Genomic DNA, 16267 nt, shown 5'->3' on the forward strand with positions numbered 1-16267 from the left:
GGTTCTGTTTGACACTTGGAGATAATAGAAGATATCAATTTTTCCAAGATATATGGTCTGAGGAGCCAGGCATAGTCAATGTTCTGTTTGACACTAAGAGAAATAATAGCAGATATCAATTTTCCCAAGGTATGTGGTCCGAGGAGCTAGGCATAGCCAATGTTCCGTTTGATTCTTAGAGAAATAAGGAAAGATATCAATTTTTTCAAGGTATGTAGTTCGAGGATCCAGGCATAACCAAGGTTCTATTTAATTCTTAGAGAAATAACAGAAGATATTAATTTTCTCAAGGTATGTGGTTCGAGGATCCAGGCATAGCCAAAGTTCTGTTTGACACTTAGAGGTAGCCAAGGTTTTGTTTGATTCTTAGAGAAATAATGGAAGATTCAATTTTCCCAAGGTATGTGGTCCAAGGAACCAGGCATCGTCAATGTTCTGTTAGATTGTTAGAGAAATAATAAATGTAATGCATAAAGTAATAGGCTTTTAGAACTAAAAATTATTTCAATAATAATAATATCTTCGCAGGTTATTTACATTTCAAGAACGTGGTACAACCTTTTCATCCAGATCTTCAAGATAATAAGCTCTTATTCCAGCTACTGAGGTGATGCAATATGACTCTTCCCAGTTTGGCCATAGTTTTCCCAAGCTGGATTTTTTGTTGTATCCAAGACCTTCCTTAACACCAAATCTCCTGGTGTCAGTGGTCTTAACTTCACGTTCGAGTCATAACCCTGTTTAAGCTTGTGCTGATAATATGTTAGCTGAACCATAGCAGTTTCCCTCAGTTCTTCAACCAAATCCAGACTCTTCTCTAACAATCCATTATTATTACTCGAACTAAAAGAGCTCAACCTTAGCGTTGGGAAACCCGTCTCCAGAGGAATTACTGCTTCAACCCCATAAGTCATCAAAAAAGGAGTTTCTCTTGTGGATCTACGGGGTGTAGTTTTGTAGGTCCAAAGGACATGTGGCAGCTCTTCCACCCATCTCCCCTTAGCATCATCCAACCTCTTCTTAAGCCCATTAACAATTACCTTATTAACAGTCTCGACCTGTCCATTCCCTTGCGGATAAGCCGGAATGGATTATCTATTCGTAATACCCAGATCGCAACAATATCTTCTAAAGGTCTTACTATCAAAGTGAACACCATTATCCGAGATAAGGGTATGAGGAATTCTGAACTGGGTGACAATATTTTTCCAAACAAATCTTCTTGCGTCCAGATCTCTGATATTCGATAATGGCTCGGCTTCAACCCATTTAGTAAAGTAATCCGTGCCGACCAACAGAAATCTCTTATTACCTACTGCCTTGAGGAAGGGTCTTGCAATATCCAAGCCCCATTGAGCGAAAGGCCAAGGACTGGATAGAGGATTGAGAACTCCTCCTGGTCGATGAATATTGGGAGCAAACCTCTAACACTGATTACACTTTTTTACATACTCCAGCGCTTCCTTCTGCATATTAGGCCACCAATATCCTTGAGTAAGGGCTCTATGAGATAAAGATTTTCCTCCTGTATGACTTCCACAAATCCCCTCATGCAATTCTTCCAAAAGCAACTATGTTGCTTCAGGGTGCATACACAGCAGATATGGTCCAGAAAAAGAGCGCTTGTACAACTTTTGATCCTCAGACAGCCAAAAACGAGGAGCCTTCCTACGTACTTTGTCAGCTTCAGACTTTTCCTCAGGTAAGATATTCTCTTTAAGATACAGCACAATGTGGTCCATCCAACTAGGTCCCACTTTAATCTGATGAACACGGACTACGTCTACATTTATCTTAGTAGGCGTATGCAAATCTTCCACTAAAATAACCCAAGGTAAACTCTGTGCCGAGGACGTTGCCAAGGTGGCTAGGGAGTTGGCATGAGTATTCCTGTTTCTAGAGATTTTCACTAAAGTGAAAGATTCAAAATTTGATTGCAAACGTCTAACTTGACTCAAATATTCCTGCATTCTCAAGTCTCTGGCTTCTAGCTCCCCTTCCACCTGGCCTACAACCAACCTTGAGTCTGAGAACATCTCCACGTTCTTTCCTCCCATTTTCTGAACCATAGTCATCCCTATTAGCAGAGCTTCATACTCGGCTTCATTATTCGTGGCCGAAAAACCCATTCTCAAGGACTTTTCAATGATGATCTAATCTACAGATATTATAACCAACCCCACTCAAGATCCTCTTTGATTTGCTGCACCATCCACATACACCTTCCATGATAAAGGTTCCTTCAGGGAGATCATGCCAACTAATTTTTCATCCATATCTGATCTCTTCGTGTATTCTTCTAATGAGAGCTCAGCGAACTCGGCCACCAAGTCAGCAAGGACTTGACCTTTCATAGAGGTGCATGGCATGTACTTTATATCAAAAGCCCCCAGAATTGTTCCCACTTAGCAATCCTTCCCATATAATCAGCGCTCCGAAGTAGAGACCTGAGAGGGAGTTGGGTTAAGACCACAGCTGTGTGAGGCTGGAAGTAATGGGGAAGCTTTCGCGTGACATGCACCACTGCCAAAATAGCTTTTTCAACGGTAAGTAGCGGATCTCAGCTTCGTGAAACGACTTACTTACATAATAGACCGGCCTCTGAACACCGTTGTCAACCTTTATTAGTACAAAGCTGACAGCATGGGAAACTACGGCGATATAAGCAAACAATACCTCATCTACCTCAGGCATAGACATAATAGGTGGTGGAGAAAGATATTCTTTGAGCTGTTGAAAAGCCAAAGCACACTTCTCAGTCCATTCGAATCCCTTCCATTTATTCAGCAACTGGAAGAAAGGCCTACATTTGTCCGCAGATCAAGAAATAAACCGATTTAAAGCAGCCATCATTCCTGTCAATCTCTAAACTTCCTTAGGATTACGAGGTGGCTGCAAAATGTTAATTGCCTTAACTTGATCAGGATTAACTTTGATTCCATGATGTGTAACCATGAAGCCCAAAAATTTACCAGATCCTACACCAAAAGAGCATTTGGAAGCATTTAGACGCAACTTATACTTCCTTAGTGTCTCGAAGACATTTTCAAGATTCTCAACATGCTCAGAAACTATCTTACTCTTTACCACCATATCATCCACATAAACTTCAATGTTGTTCCTCAACTGTGATTTGAACATCCTAGTCATCATCTTTTGGTAAGTATCCCCTGTATTCTTCAAACCGAAAGGCATTACCTTATAATGATAGTTTCTTGTAGAAGTGATGAATGTTGTTTTCTCTTGGTCATCCAAGGCCAAAGGTATTTAATGATAACCTTGAAAAGTATCTAGGAAACTCATCTAAGGATGCCCAGTCGTAGCATCCACCAACTGATCAATTCGAGGTAGAGGTGTGCAAATCTTCATCGGAGCCGACAAGACCGACCGGCACCGACATTCCCGTACCGCCAGTGCCACCGACCGAAGGAGCCGATGCCAGCGATCGGAATGCGAACGGAGTTCCAATGCCGGTGCAGTGAAGAGATCTGAGAAGGAAATCTAGCACCGTTGAGAGCCGAACCGAACCGATGAATAGATATGCTTTGCTTGAATTGCTTCTGTTCTTCCTTCTGCTGCTTACGGCGTCGTTCTCGTTTACCCAGTAAGTATCTTTTTGATTTTTTTTTTACTAAAACGCGTCATATTGGTATTATTATTAAGAAAAAACAAAAACAAACAACATCGTTTTATGCTAGGTTTTCAGATTACCCTAAGTATAAATTTACTCTATTGTCTCTCATAACCCTTAACTCTCTCTCTCTCTCTCTCGCTCTCGCCTCTAGCCTCTCGCCGCTCGGAATTGGCGAGTCGGTTTCAGAAGATTATAATCATATTCTAGATTAGTTTACTAGTACTAATGAAGGTATTATACATTATAATCATATTCTAGATTACTACTGCGTTTGTTTGTGATGACTTCTTGCAACCTTGGAAAACAGTTTGTGCTGTTTGGTTTGTGTTCAGATGTGCTTTTCTGATTTGCATAATGTATGAGTTAATAGTTATGACATGTATGATAGAACTGAGGGTTAATATATGTATAAATACTTGTTATGCCCTGGTCAACATCGATCTCTTTATCATCAACAATATTGAGTCTTGATTTCTCATGATACTAACACGTATACTTAAGTCATTTTGTGTGTGTGTGTGTGTGTGTGTGTAAAGAAATAAATATGTTTCTTTTATATTCAAAATTTGTCAAATTTTAGCTGAACTTTAATGCGGGTTGATGGTTGATACATTATAGTTGGGACATGTGCATTGTTCAGAATATGCACTTGGGACACAAATTCCTTCCACATCTGCTGGATGACACTTATACTGAACTTTGCTAAGAAATCTTCTCTATTTTTTGTCGTTCTTCTTTTCTTGGTTGACACTTTGACTGATATTGATGTATGTGTAGACGACTAAATTTCTGTACAGCCTCTGGATCATGATATATGGAAGTATTGAATTCTGTGTATATACGAAGAAAGGTTGTATAATTTCTGTGATGGAATTGGAGGGAAATGTTAACCCAGCGGATCACAAAAGTTGTTTTTTAAGCAGATTGAACAGATTTTGTGTGAATAGGTTGAACAGATATTTTTCTATGAAGTTTCAGTAAAATTTGAACAGATTTTGTTGCTTTTTTTTTAACAGATTGAACAGATTTTGTTGTTGTTTTTTGAACAAGTTGAATAGAGTTTGTGTAAACAAGTTGAATAGGATTTTTTATGAAGTTTCTATGAAATTTGAACAGATTTTGTTGCTGTTTTTTTATGAGATTGAACAGATTTTGTGTGAATACTGAATAGGTTGAACAGATTTTTTTTATAAAAAAAAAAAAAAACAAATAGAATTTTTAATGTTTCAAACTAATCAAACCGATTAAACCGAGCCGACCAAACCGCACCACTATGGGTATGCATCGGTTTTAATTATGAGAAAACGATCCCTATCGGTTCAGTAACAAATTTGAGAAAAAACCAAGCCGACCGAACCACGCACACCCCTAATTGCGAGGCATGGAGAAAGGATCTTTGGGACACGCTTTATTCAAATTAGTAAAGTCTACGCATACCCGCCATTTGCCATTATTCTTCTTAACCACCACCATATTGACCAACCAATCAAGATAAAACACCTCTTTGATAGCTCCTGCTTGTTTGAGCTTAATTACTTCTTCTTTGACAGCTTCAAAATGTTCCTTAAAATGATCGTCGAGGTGGTTGCTTTCTCGGTACAACAGTGGGGTTGACATTCAAATGATGGCAAATGAAGCTCTGATCTACCCCAGGAGCCTCGTAAGCATTCCAAGCAAAAATATCAAGGTTTCCCTTATGGAACTTCACCAATTCCTCTTTCTCCTGAGGAGGCAGTTGAGCGCCTACCTGAAAATACTTCTCTTTATCATCACCTATAGAAACTCGCTCTAAGGCTTCACATTCAGCTTCCACCGATAGACCCCCTGATAACCTCGGCTCCTTTAATTGCTACAAATCATGCTCATTTGATGCCAAGGACCCGCCATCAGCCTGATGTCTAACTGCAGCCACCATACACTGCCTCGTCGTAGACTGGCTTCCGATCAACTCTTCAACCCGATCCCCAGATGGATATTTCACCTTCAAATGCAAAGTAGAAGGGACAACCCCCATGGCATGAAACCAAGGTCTTGCCACAACGGCTATGTATGGAGAATAGGCATCCACCACTATAAAGTTAACCTCTACAACTTCTGACCCTGTTTGTACTGGCAACTTGACTTGCCCCATTGGTATAACCATCTTCCCATCGAAACCTACTAGAGGTGAATCATAACTAGTCAAATCTTCTGGTTCTAATCCTAAGCCTTTATACAAATTGAGGTACATAATTTATGCCCCACTACCTTGATCCACCATTACACGCCTCACGCCATCCCCCCCTATCCTGAGCGTGACCACCAAAGCATCATCATGTGGTCATATAGTTCCAACCTTATCCTTCTCCGAGAAACTCAAAGCCAGTTGTAATGCAACCTTAGCCTTCTTCGGCTCATGATTATAGTTCTCGGGTAGCGGCCGAACCACAGTCATTACCTGGGAATGACATAAACCCGTCCTTCCAGGAGTTGCAAAGATGACATTAATGGTGCCCAAAGGAAGCCTTGAAGAGGTGTTCCCTTAAGTACTTGAGCTTGTATAACTGACTTGCCCATTGGGCCTATATAGGAACTGTTGCAACCTTTCATCTTTAAACAGTTGCTCCAAATGATACCACAAATTTCTACAATTCTCAGCGGTATGTCCTCACTCCTGGTGATACTAACAATAAAGGTTCTAGTTACATCTTGTGGAGTCTCTACTCATCTTGTAGGCCATTTGAAGTAGGGCTCATTCTTAATCTTCTCCAGAATTTGATGAACTGGCTCTCGGAACACCGTGTTGATGGCTTGTGGCACAATACCAGCCGCAGTTTGCCTGGTGAAATTTCGCTGAGGACGATTATAGTTGTTTTTGTCCAACCTGAAGTCCCTCCTATCCTAAGAGACCACCTTCGCCTTCCCTTTACCTAACTGTTGATCCTCCTCAACTCCCTTATACTTATCAATACGGTCCATGAGCTGACGCACACTACTAATTGGTTTCCCAGTTAAAGACTTCCTCAAACCATGCTCGGCTGGTAAGCTGACCTTGAAAGTTCTAGTGGCTACATCATCAAAATCCCCGTCAATCTCATTGAACATATCCCAATATCTATCTGTGTACGTTTTTAAGGTTTCACTCACTCACATAGCCATAGACAACAAAAAATCCAAAGGCCGAGGGACTCTATTGCATGTAATGAAGCGAGATCCAAATGCCCGGGTGAGTTCCTTAAAGGAATCAATAGATCCTGATCTTAGGTCATCAAACCACCTCATCGTGACAAACCCCAAGCTGGATGGGAAAACCTTGCACATCAACGCCTCATTCTTGGAGTGCACAGTCATCCTCTAGTTGAAATGACTTACGTGTTCCACAGGGTCAGTTCGACCATTATACACGGTGAACGTTGGCTGAGTGAAACGCCAAGGAAGTTTTCCCCTTCAATCTTACGTGTGAAAAGTGACTTAGAAATTTGATTCAGTGCCCTACTCATAGCATCAGTTCCCAAGCCCCTACGAATTTCTATTCCTGCAGGTATGTGGGCTACTATCTTCATACGAGTAAGACTCACTAGGGGGAGTTCTCGACCTTGGCCTATAGTTGTCCTCCTCATTCTTATCCTCACCAGAAGAACAATCATAGATGGACTGAATCCGCCTCCATCGTTCGTGACATAACTTTCTCTTCAAACGGTCAATCTCCAACTGCATGGCCTTGGCATTCTCCCTATGGGAGACTTTGCTTCCACCTCGTGGCTGATCCTGCTCGTATGGGTGGTATGTACACTTCCCTCCCGGTCTCCACCTTGTTCAAGATTGTGGAAGTCATCTTGACACTAGGACCCCTTTAACTCTACCTGGTGTGGACCTGAATTTGCCATAACCAAGCTTCAGACTCACTAAAAACCCAAGATTCCCACAGACGGCGCCAATTTTAAGGTCACAATTCGTGCCTAGGCCCAACAAGAAGGAGGGTATAGGCCCAAAGAGCCTAATACAATATATTTATAGAGTGTGGGTCAGAAATCTTATTTCTAATGAGTTTAAACGGTAACAACAATGGCCCAAGATTACAAAACAACAAGGATGAACGAGTTTATAAGATGAAACTTATCCTCGAACCCAAGCCGAGGACCAAGTGCTTATATTTCTCCTCATTTAAAGATTAATAACAAATATCCAGTCTGCAGTGTTTTTCTTTCTATCTCTCGATCGCCCCCTTCTATAGGACCTTCCTCCTTCTTATAGCTCCTCCTCCCTTCCATTCTTGCTCTCCACGTGTAAACTTAGACTGCCCCCTTAATACTTGTCCCATCAGCCTCTTCTTGAAGTCTTTAGGTAATAGCTGTAAGGCTCAAAATCACTGTTCAGGTATTACTTCCTCATAAATGCAGTCAGAGACTTAGGTTTAAAGCATTCAATGCGGTGGTAGCAGTTTTTCTGAGATATTTCCCAACCACCCTTGCTCTTTGTGCCCTTATGAAACATATCTTCATCTCCAAGACCTTCCAAAATATCATTCTAGTCAACATGACGTACCATCTGATCTTCACTGCACTTAGCCAATGAGGTATTCCTCCTCGGATTATTTACGTTCACTTCATCCGCCACACTTGCTTTTGGGACTGTAAGTTTGATATCATTATTACCATCAATCCGTCCTCGGACAAGAAAGCGTCCTCGGATCAAGCCCATGGCCCAAAAAACATATCTTGGGCCTTTTATCCCCACAATTGCTAGATGTGTATTTTTGTGTAATCAAGAAGAAAAGATCTCTCTTATCCAACAGAAGAAGAAGAAGAAAAGATCTCATCTCCATCATCCGTGATTTTTGCTTAAGTATTCTTGAGCTAGGTGGATCATTTCCATCCTATGTTATTTCTTTTTTGGTTTTATTTTGTAACAATACTTTACAATTTAAAAAAAAAAAAAAAAAAAAAAAAAAGGAAGAAATTGAAAAATTGTTGTCTAGGGTTTCTGATTTTGAGTCTAAGTGTTTGACTATATTATTATTATTATTATTATTATTATTTTATATATTCAAGACAGTAAGGGTTTGACTATATTAAATACGTTTTTCTTCTCGAGATAGAATTCTCAACCAAAAGAAATAGAACCCTCAGGCTTAATACCTATCATAAAATCTAAGTCATAAATTTTCACCAAGGCTAAGAGGGTATTGTTATTTTTATTGTTTTTGCAAGTATTTGCATTATACAAAGTTCTATTTCTAAATTTTTTTTATTGTAACATACACATCAAATCACCCACGAGTCATTTAGTTTTATGCTAATTTGTCAAAAGTGATCCCAACCAACCTCTCGTTGTCATTTAATAATTTTTTTATAATAGAGATAACTCAGTATGTTTATAACATTTGCGGCCTTGACTCGTTTGACTATATTAAGAACGTTTTTCTTCTTAGAAAAGGATTTTTAACAGAAAAAAATAGTACCATGGCTTAATATCTATCATAAGATTCAAGTCAAAAATTTCCACAAAAAGGCTAAAAGGGTATTGTTACTTTTATTGTTTTTGTAAGTACTTTTTTTCTTTTTTTTTTTTAATGTTCATGTCTCATAAGGCTTCCTTGAAGACTAAAAAGTTTTATCTCTTCTAATAGGCTATGAAACAAACCGATAAGTGAATGTCGTGTGATTTAATTTGGGTCCGAATTAGGTTCAGTGCACTGGGCCCGGTTGGATGATGACACGTGTCACCATCTCAACAGGTTCAGTGCCACTGGACACTAGACCCAAACCGCCCCCATTTAATTTTATGCTGATTTGTCAAAATTAATCCGACCAACCTCTCATTATTATTTATTAATTGGTTTATTATAAAGGTTTTTTTTTTTAGAAAAATTAGAATTATAGAAATGACTTGGTAGGTTATTACAAGAGATACTATTCTCTCCTCTTGAAGAAAAGATATTTTTGAGTGCTTTGCTTCTCTCCCATCTCCAATCCATATCAATGGGATCCTTTGTCAAGGAATCTTGACAAGTGGGGCGTTGCAACCCCATGTGACAAGTGTCTAGGAATCATCATCAAGAAAATGGATGACTTTTATATTGTGGTCAAGTTAAATTATACATAGATGGTGACTCTCAGTCTCAGACGTGCTGCTGGAACAGCTAGGTGGGTTTCAACTTTCATTTGAGATCATAATTGCAAATGGAATTTGTCATTTGTGTTAAGCCAATAGGGAAAACAGAATTTGAAATATCATAGGTTTTTCAATGAATTTTTAGGCTTTAACTCCAATTATATGACAGAATTATATATGGATAGTTTAAGAAGGATTACAACTAGTCTGGCTCAGGAATTTCTCAGATCATGTTACCTATCTTAGAAATTGACTCCTTTTTAGTTTTTAATTCACAATTATTGTTAAATTATTATACTGTTTCATTATAACTCCCTATTTGTAATATTCTAAACTTTTTGAACACCTTACTATTCTCTCGAGTACGTATAATCACCCACCCTACACATGCACTATTTATTTGTTATACGAAAAAAAAAACTGATTAAAAGATTGCATATACTCACTTGAGTTTTAATTAGCTTATTTTCCATGCAAACTGTGGCAAGCTGGAATGGCAATTTTGATGGGTTTCATGTGTCAGTTTTGACTATATGTGTGATACATTAACAATTGATTTCTTAAAATAAATTTTTTTTAAAAAAAAGATAGGCAAATTATCAGTTTCAATTTCTTATTTTTCTTTCCTAAACGTGGCTCCATACAAAGGGAAAAACACGGTTCTTGGTTTTCACTATTTGTGAGTCTCGAATTCTTAGGATACATCTAGTATGTAGGGATAGATTCAAAGATTAAAATAGTTATTCCTTATCTTCTCAACAAAAAAAAAAAAAAGTTATTCCTTTCAAATATTTAGTCAATTATTTTGTTGAGCTTTCATTATGGAGAAGAGTTATTTAACTTATTTCTTACTCAATAATTTGTGACAGATGTTCCTTGACTTACAAGATAGATTAAAAAAATAAAGACTCGAACAAATCATAGTTGGTTCTTGTCCCTCCCGAAAAAAATTTCTCTCTCTCAAAATAGTGCAACCATACAAGATTATTAATATTTATTTATATAATACATTAAACATTTGTAATTATTTGTTCCGCTAAACTTTACTTTGTAATTATTGGTTTCATACTCTGTCGTAATAGTGCAACAAATCTTTATAGGTTTTCGCACTAGGTTTCCTCATACAAAATTGTATTAATTTAAAATTTATTTAGGAAACATCTATATTTTTTTTTTTAAATTACATGTGTGTTTTATTATGTCAATATTTAAGTATGTGTTGTCAATTATTTTTCTTTTTTATTAATTTCGAAATATTAATTTGGAACAAAGGACAATTATATTAACTATACATCTATTCAATATATACATAATAGGATGATAAGCAAACTTACAAAGAGTGCAAACGCAAAATGCATTTAGATAATATAGTAGCGAAAAATACCAAAACACACATCAGCATCTGATAATGCATTACTATTCAAATTTTTGCACATTGTTTATAGTATCATATCATCTAAATATAGATGATTACTGTAGCACTATGTAAAATTAAAAAACATATTTATAGTATCATCTAAACATAGATGATCATTGTTTATATAGTACCAAAGAAAGAATTTTTTATTTTTTTAAAGGATTATTGGGAACAAATAATAAAGAAAAAATTAAAAAAAATGGGATATACGGTATATTGTTAAAGTAATTATATAAAATAAATAAAGTGGCTCTCTTGGTGATGCAAAATGTGTTATTTTATATGCATAACGGGATATGAATCACTAACTTAATAAGGATATTTTAGAAAGTTTTACTAGAATATAATTTCATTATAATATTCACATATTGTAGCATATTGTGGAATGCTGATTCAGGGTACAATTTTAGAAATAATTAGTCAAATATTTGAACTTCTTGTTCTATTGGTAAGACCCATTTCTTTTCCTAGATGATTATCCCTCCACTGAACCAAGCATGCCTTTAGAATTAAACCACAGTTACTTCCCATCCTAGGTAGCATGAGATCCAACCCCCCCCCTGGCTCCCCCAAATTTTTAATGCAATCACCTGCTAATCTATCAATAGGCCACCCAAATGGTCAGTAAGCATTAACATCTATAAACAAAGACACGAAGAATTTTTCTAGCAAAAAAGCAACAAAAAAAAAAAAAAATTGAAACGATAATTTTGCTTAATTCAATAACATTAATTTTGCTTAATTTTTTCAAAACAAATTTGTTACACCATTTACATTGTTCCCGTAAATCTTCTGCAGAAACTTCAGTCTAATTAGTGAATTAATCATAAATCATAGACATATAATGTGAGGATTTTCTTTTACGTTTTTGGTTGAAAATTGTTACTCTGGTAGTTACTCCCATTAGAGCTAAATTGGCAAAGCAACAATTGGTCTTTATGACAATAAATGGTTTAAATAATTTGTCTCCTTTAACTTCTTTTGATAGATAGAATAGAATTTCAACTAATGGTGTCTTCGTCATGATAATTACTTTTATCACTAGAAAAAATATATATCAATTAGTTTTTGGTATAAATAATGTCTAAATCTCAAATATTTTATTCGATATCAATGATAATAGAGTTTACCAATTAAGCTAACTGAAATCTACTTATCTCCCACTTTGTATATTTGTTTTTGTACCAAAACTCCTACCTAGGCCTAGTTCTTAAGCAAAATTCTTTAATTTTTTTTATTGCAAATCTTTTTGAAATTGAGTCCTCAAATTCATGAGAATTGAAACACAGGTATGTTGGGACGTTAGAGCCGGTTAATCCTTGCGAGTTGTGATGAATACCATGTATACACCGTTATCTTGATCTTGATGTTCTAACTTCTAATTAAATATCACCTTTGCACACCATCGAAAGTACTTTCTGGGATAGGATTGCATCATTTGATGGATCTTGCTTATTACTTTAACAGGGTTGCATCATGTGATGGTTCTTGCTTGAGTACTTTAATATATAGGGTTGCATCATTTGATGGATCTTGCTTATTTCTTATTTCTTATTTCTTTAATTAATGAGCTCAATTCCTCCCCACTAGTCATTTGAATGAAATTTCATTCTCAATCACGGGAAGGTAGAAAAATAAAGTTAATGGTAAATTCTAAAATGATAGGTTGGTGTCGGTTTCTTATTTTCAATATTTTATAGGGTTTTAAATTTCAACCCTCATGTTAAATATAGTAACTTTTATTTTTCTAAGTTATTATTGATTATTGCTCTTTTTTTGTATTATTTTAGAATCCTACTAACGGGTGGCCTCCAGTCATTTTAAAAGGGTTTAATACTACTCTCATAAAAAAATATAAAAAGCTATTAAAAAAATTGTTGATTTTTTTCATTCCACATAAAATATTCATAAACCAATGATCTCACGCATTTATGAACTTTTCCCATTATTTTATTGGAAACTTAGAACATCATTATGGATTAATTATGTGTTTAAAAATATATGCAATTCCACAAGTTAATTACATCAACCATGGTGATTTCTGACACTGACAACTGATGAAAATAAAACCATATTTTAATAAGATTTGCATCATGAGAAGAAATGTGCATATTGCTTGGCTTGGTGGGCAGGACTCTCTGATGCATGAACCATATCTCCAACTTCCAAAGCGGAAAAGGGTACAGGATTTCCAACTAATTCAGCACCTATGCCATTTGGGTTAATGACAAAAGAAAGTCACTTTTGCTTCAAGAACCACATCATCAAATTTTATAAAGATACATGACATGAAATTGCACTTTGCAGCAACATTTGACTAAATATAAAGTATTGGAAGAGACCCATCAAAAAAAATATAAAGAATAGGAACAAAAATGCAGTGTTCATCCAACAAGACTTGGAATTTGAGTTTCAACAACCACCAACATAAAATAAAGCAAAATCCACTAGCTCTGTGAAACTACCTAAGTGGGGGGCAAATAGATGTTGTGTGGGGATTGCAGCAATAATCACGGAAGTTAGAACTTTCAACCAATTTTATGAAAAGAAAACACAGAGTGTTCTCACTAAATTAACAAGTAAAAATTTATGCTATAGAATCATATCATGGTCTGCCTTTCTATTGAAATATGTCAGTGCCTAAAACAATAATAAAAAAATTAATATGCAATCTAAAAGTTATGATCCATAATTTTCCAAAACTAAGTGAAAAATGCTGACCTTTAAATATTATAGAATTTTGCAGAAAAAATGCTTAGAGGAATGAAGTCAACCCTCGAATTTGGGAATTTATATAACTACACTACACATTCGTAGTGGATGGATGCAGAAGAAAACGTGTATACATTGAGTTGATAGGGACATTGTAATTGCCACTAATTGGAAAACAATTTGGAAAAGCAAAAAACATGATGTGATAGTAATGGTGATAAAGTGATTGTAGTGGGCTAGAGGCGCAATAAGAGCAGGAGTGCCTGTCAGGAACCATGAAAAACTACTAGCAAATTTGAAATTTTGATAATTGCTGGTTTACATTTACTGTTGTTGTTGCAAATGTATACATTTGCATGAATGGTGTATACTGTTAAGTAAATGTGTACGGCATTCGTTTCGTTCACAATGTAGATCTTATATGAACAATAGAATGTAAACTAATAATTTCTTTTGATGATATATTGTATGATAGAATAGCTTCTTCAAGCTCTACTTCCCTCTTATAAATATATAAATTGATGCGTTCCTATTATTATTATTATTAGTATTGTTGTTGTTGTTGCTGCTGTTGAAAGTTTACTCTTTTTTTTATTGAAATTCACAAAAGTATAGTTATACAAATGGTCAGTTAACTATTACTAATACACACTAATTAAGGTTGAGTTTTTTATTACAATCAATTGGTATTTTTTAGGGAGTCAAATATCTTTCAATTAAAATGGTTTTAATATATGGAAAAAGTTGACAGATACCATAAAAACATTGGTTTAGGAACTATTTTTAGAAAGTCTTTATGGAAAAATAAAGAAATAACTAACTTTTTTTTTATAGTTTTTTATATCTCCCATGAAAATTGAATAAAAACTTTCTTAAAATTGTCCATTAACAAATGCCTCAAGAGAACTGTGTGGGCAATTTTTGTACTCCAGGGAAACTTATGGCGTACTCCCTAGAAACTTGTTTTTGTCCCACGTCGCAAAGAGACCTCCCCACTTTCTCACTTATAAGCCTGAGCTGAAGTGAGGAGTGTACCATCAGTTAATAAGTGAGAAAGTGGAGAGGTCTCTTTGCGATGTGGGACAAAAACAAGTTTTTAGGGAGTACGCAATAAGTTTCCCTGGAGTACAAAAATTGCCCACACAAGAACCTTATTAACATAACCTTTCGTATATTAGTTTTTGCTATTTTTCAATACAATGAGACCTACTAGATTCCTCCTTAGTAGGTGTACATCGACACCCCCTAACAAAACATATATATATATATATATATAGGATTTTACTAACATGTGCCCTTAGTATATAATTTTTGGAAAAAGTTTTATTGGAAATTGAAAAAGTTTTACAACTTTTTTCTTTTATAGAGAAAAAGTTTTACAACTTTTTCAATTTCTCATAAAATATTTCCAAAAATAAATGGCTTAATGTGTGCCCTAAGAGCACACATTAGCCAGACCCATATATATAATCCTTATCCAAACTCATTTTATATATATATATATATATATATATATATATATATATAAAAACCCTTATCCAAACTCACAGGTATGTGAAATCAAGATGTGGGTTTATTGTTAGAAGTCAATTTTATTAACTTGGAAATGTGCGAGTATTTGACGTCTTCGAAGCAGACAACGGGTTTGTCATATTTTCTCATTAGATAAAGCTTCCTATAGAAAATGTGGTTAGGTTAAATTGCAAATCAATGACAAATCAATGACATATACATGTTTGACACATTCTAAACAAACCAGCACAATATACTATTTTGCTAGGGTACCGTGTCTTTTGATTCTATTCCTTCCCCTCGAAATAAAGTTCATGAACCGTCGCTAAAATATTTATACAGAAACTGATACTATTTTGGTTTTGTCTTAACTTCTTGCCACTTCACCTTTAAGATTCAACATCATGATTTTTAACTGATTTTTTTTTGGGGGGGGGGGGGGGGGGGGGGGGGGTGGGTGGGTGGGTTGGGTTGGGATTGTTTTCTTAATCGGCTATGTTCATGTTGTGCCTGTTAAAATGGAACTGTTTCATTCAGCTGGTCCACACTCCACAGGCAAAAGCTTTCTATTGTACTATATATAACGGGCTTCGTTTCAATTTAAGACTAAGTTTTAGTTGCACCTCGAGCTCCGGTCAAGAACATCCGCGTACCATTAGAAATATCAAAGACTACAATTCTCTGCTTGAATTCTTTACACTTTGATGTGGTTAATTGTATTCTATAATGCTTTTATTTCCATCAGGCAAATTATTGACGATACAGATTTTTTTTTTTTTTTAAATAGTGCTTTTTTAATAGACTCAATGAATCTCTCCAGGCCCAAAAGAGTGCCTTTTTTTTTTTTTGGGTGGGAAGGAGTGGTATCTGAATTCTGTCTTGCTGGGCAAAAACCCTTT

At 35.9% G+C, this 16267-nt stretch overlaps 1 protein-coding gene across 1 annotated transcript; it reads right to left on the reverse strand.

The window, feature by feature from the left end:
* Positions 1 to 599: 599 nt before the first annotated feature.
* Positions 600 to 2129, reverse strand: LOC142622066 (uncharacterized). Its single transcript, XM_075795486.1, has 4 exons — positions 1677 to 2129; positions 1453 to 1579; positions 1109 to 1396; positions 600 to 892 (listed from the first exon to the last, which is right to left on the reverse strand). Exons 1-4 carry the CDS (start codon positions 2127 to 2129, stop codon positions 600 to 602), a joined length of 1161 nt encoding a protein of 386 aa, XP_075651601.1.
* Positions 2130 to 16267: the final 14138 nt, after the last annotated feature.

Source organism: Castanea sativa, chromosome 1, assembly GCF_040712315.1.
Source record: "Castanea sativa cultivar Marrone di Chiusa Pesio chromosome 1, ASM4071231v1".
Lineage (NCBI taxonomy): Eukaryota > Viridiplantae > Streptophyta > Magnoliopsida > Fagales > Fagaceae > Castanea > Castanea sativa.

Bases quoted from the DNA above. Each gene is read 5' to 3' on its own strand.
- LOC142622066 (XM_075795486.1), bottom strand. From the start codon at position 2,129: ATGGGTTTTTCGGCCACGAATAATGAAGCCGAGTATGAAGCTCTGCTA. The intron at 1,580-1,676 runs GTACGTAGGAAG...TGCACCCTGAAG, and splicing joins AAAAGTCTGAAGCTGACAAA to CAACATAGTTGCTTTTGGAA. The intron at 1,397-1,452 runs GTATGTAAAAAA...TTCATCGACCAG, and splicing joins ATGCAGAAGGAAGCGCTGGA to GAGGAGTTCTCAATCCTCTA.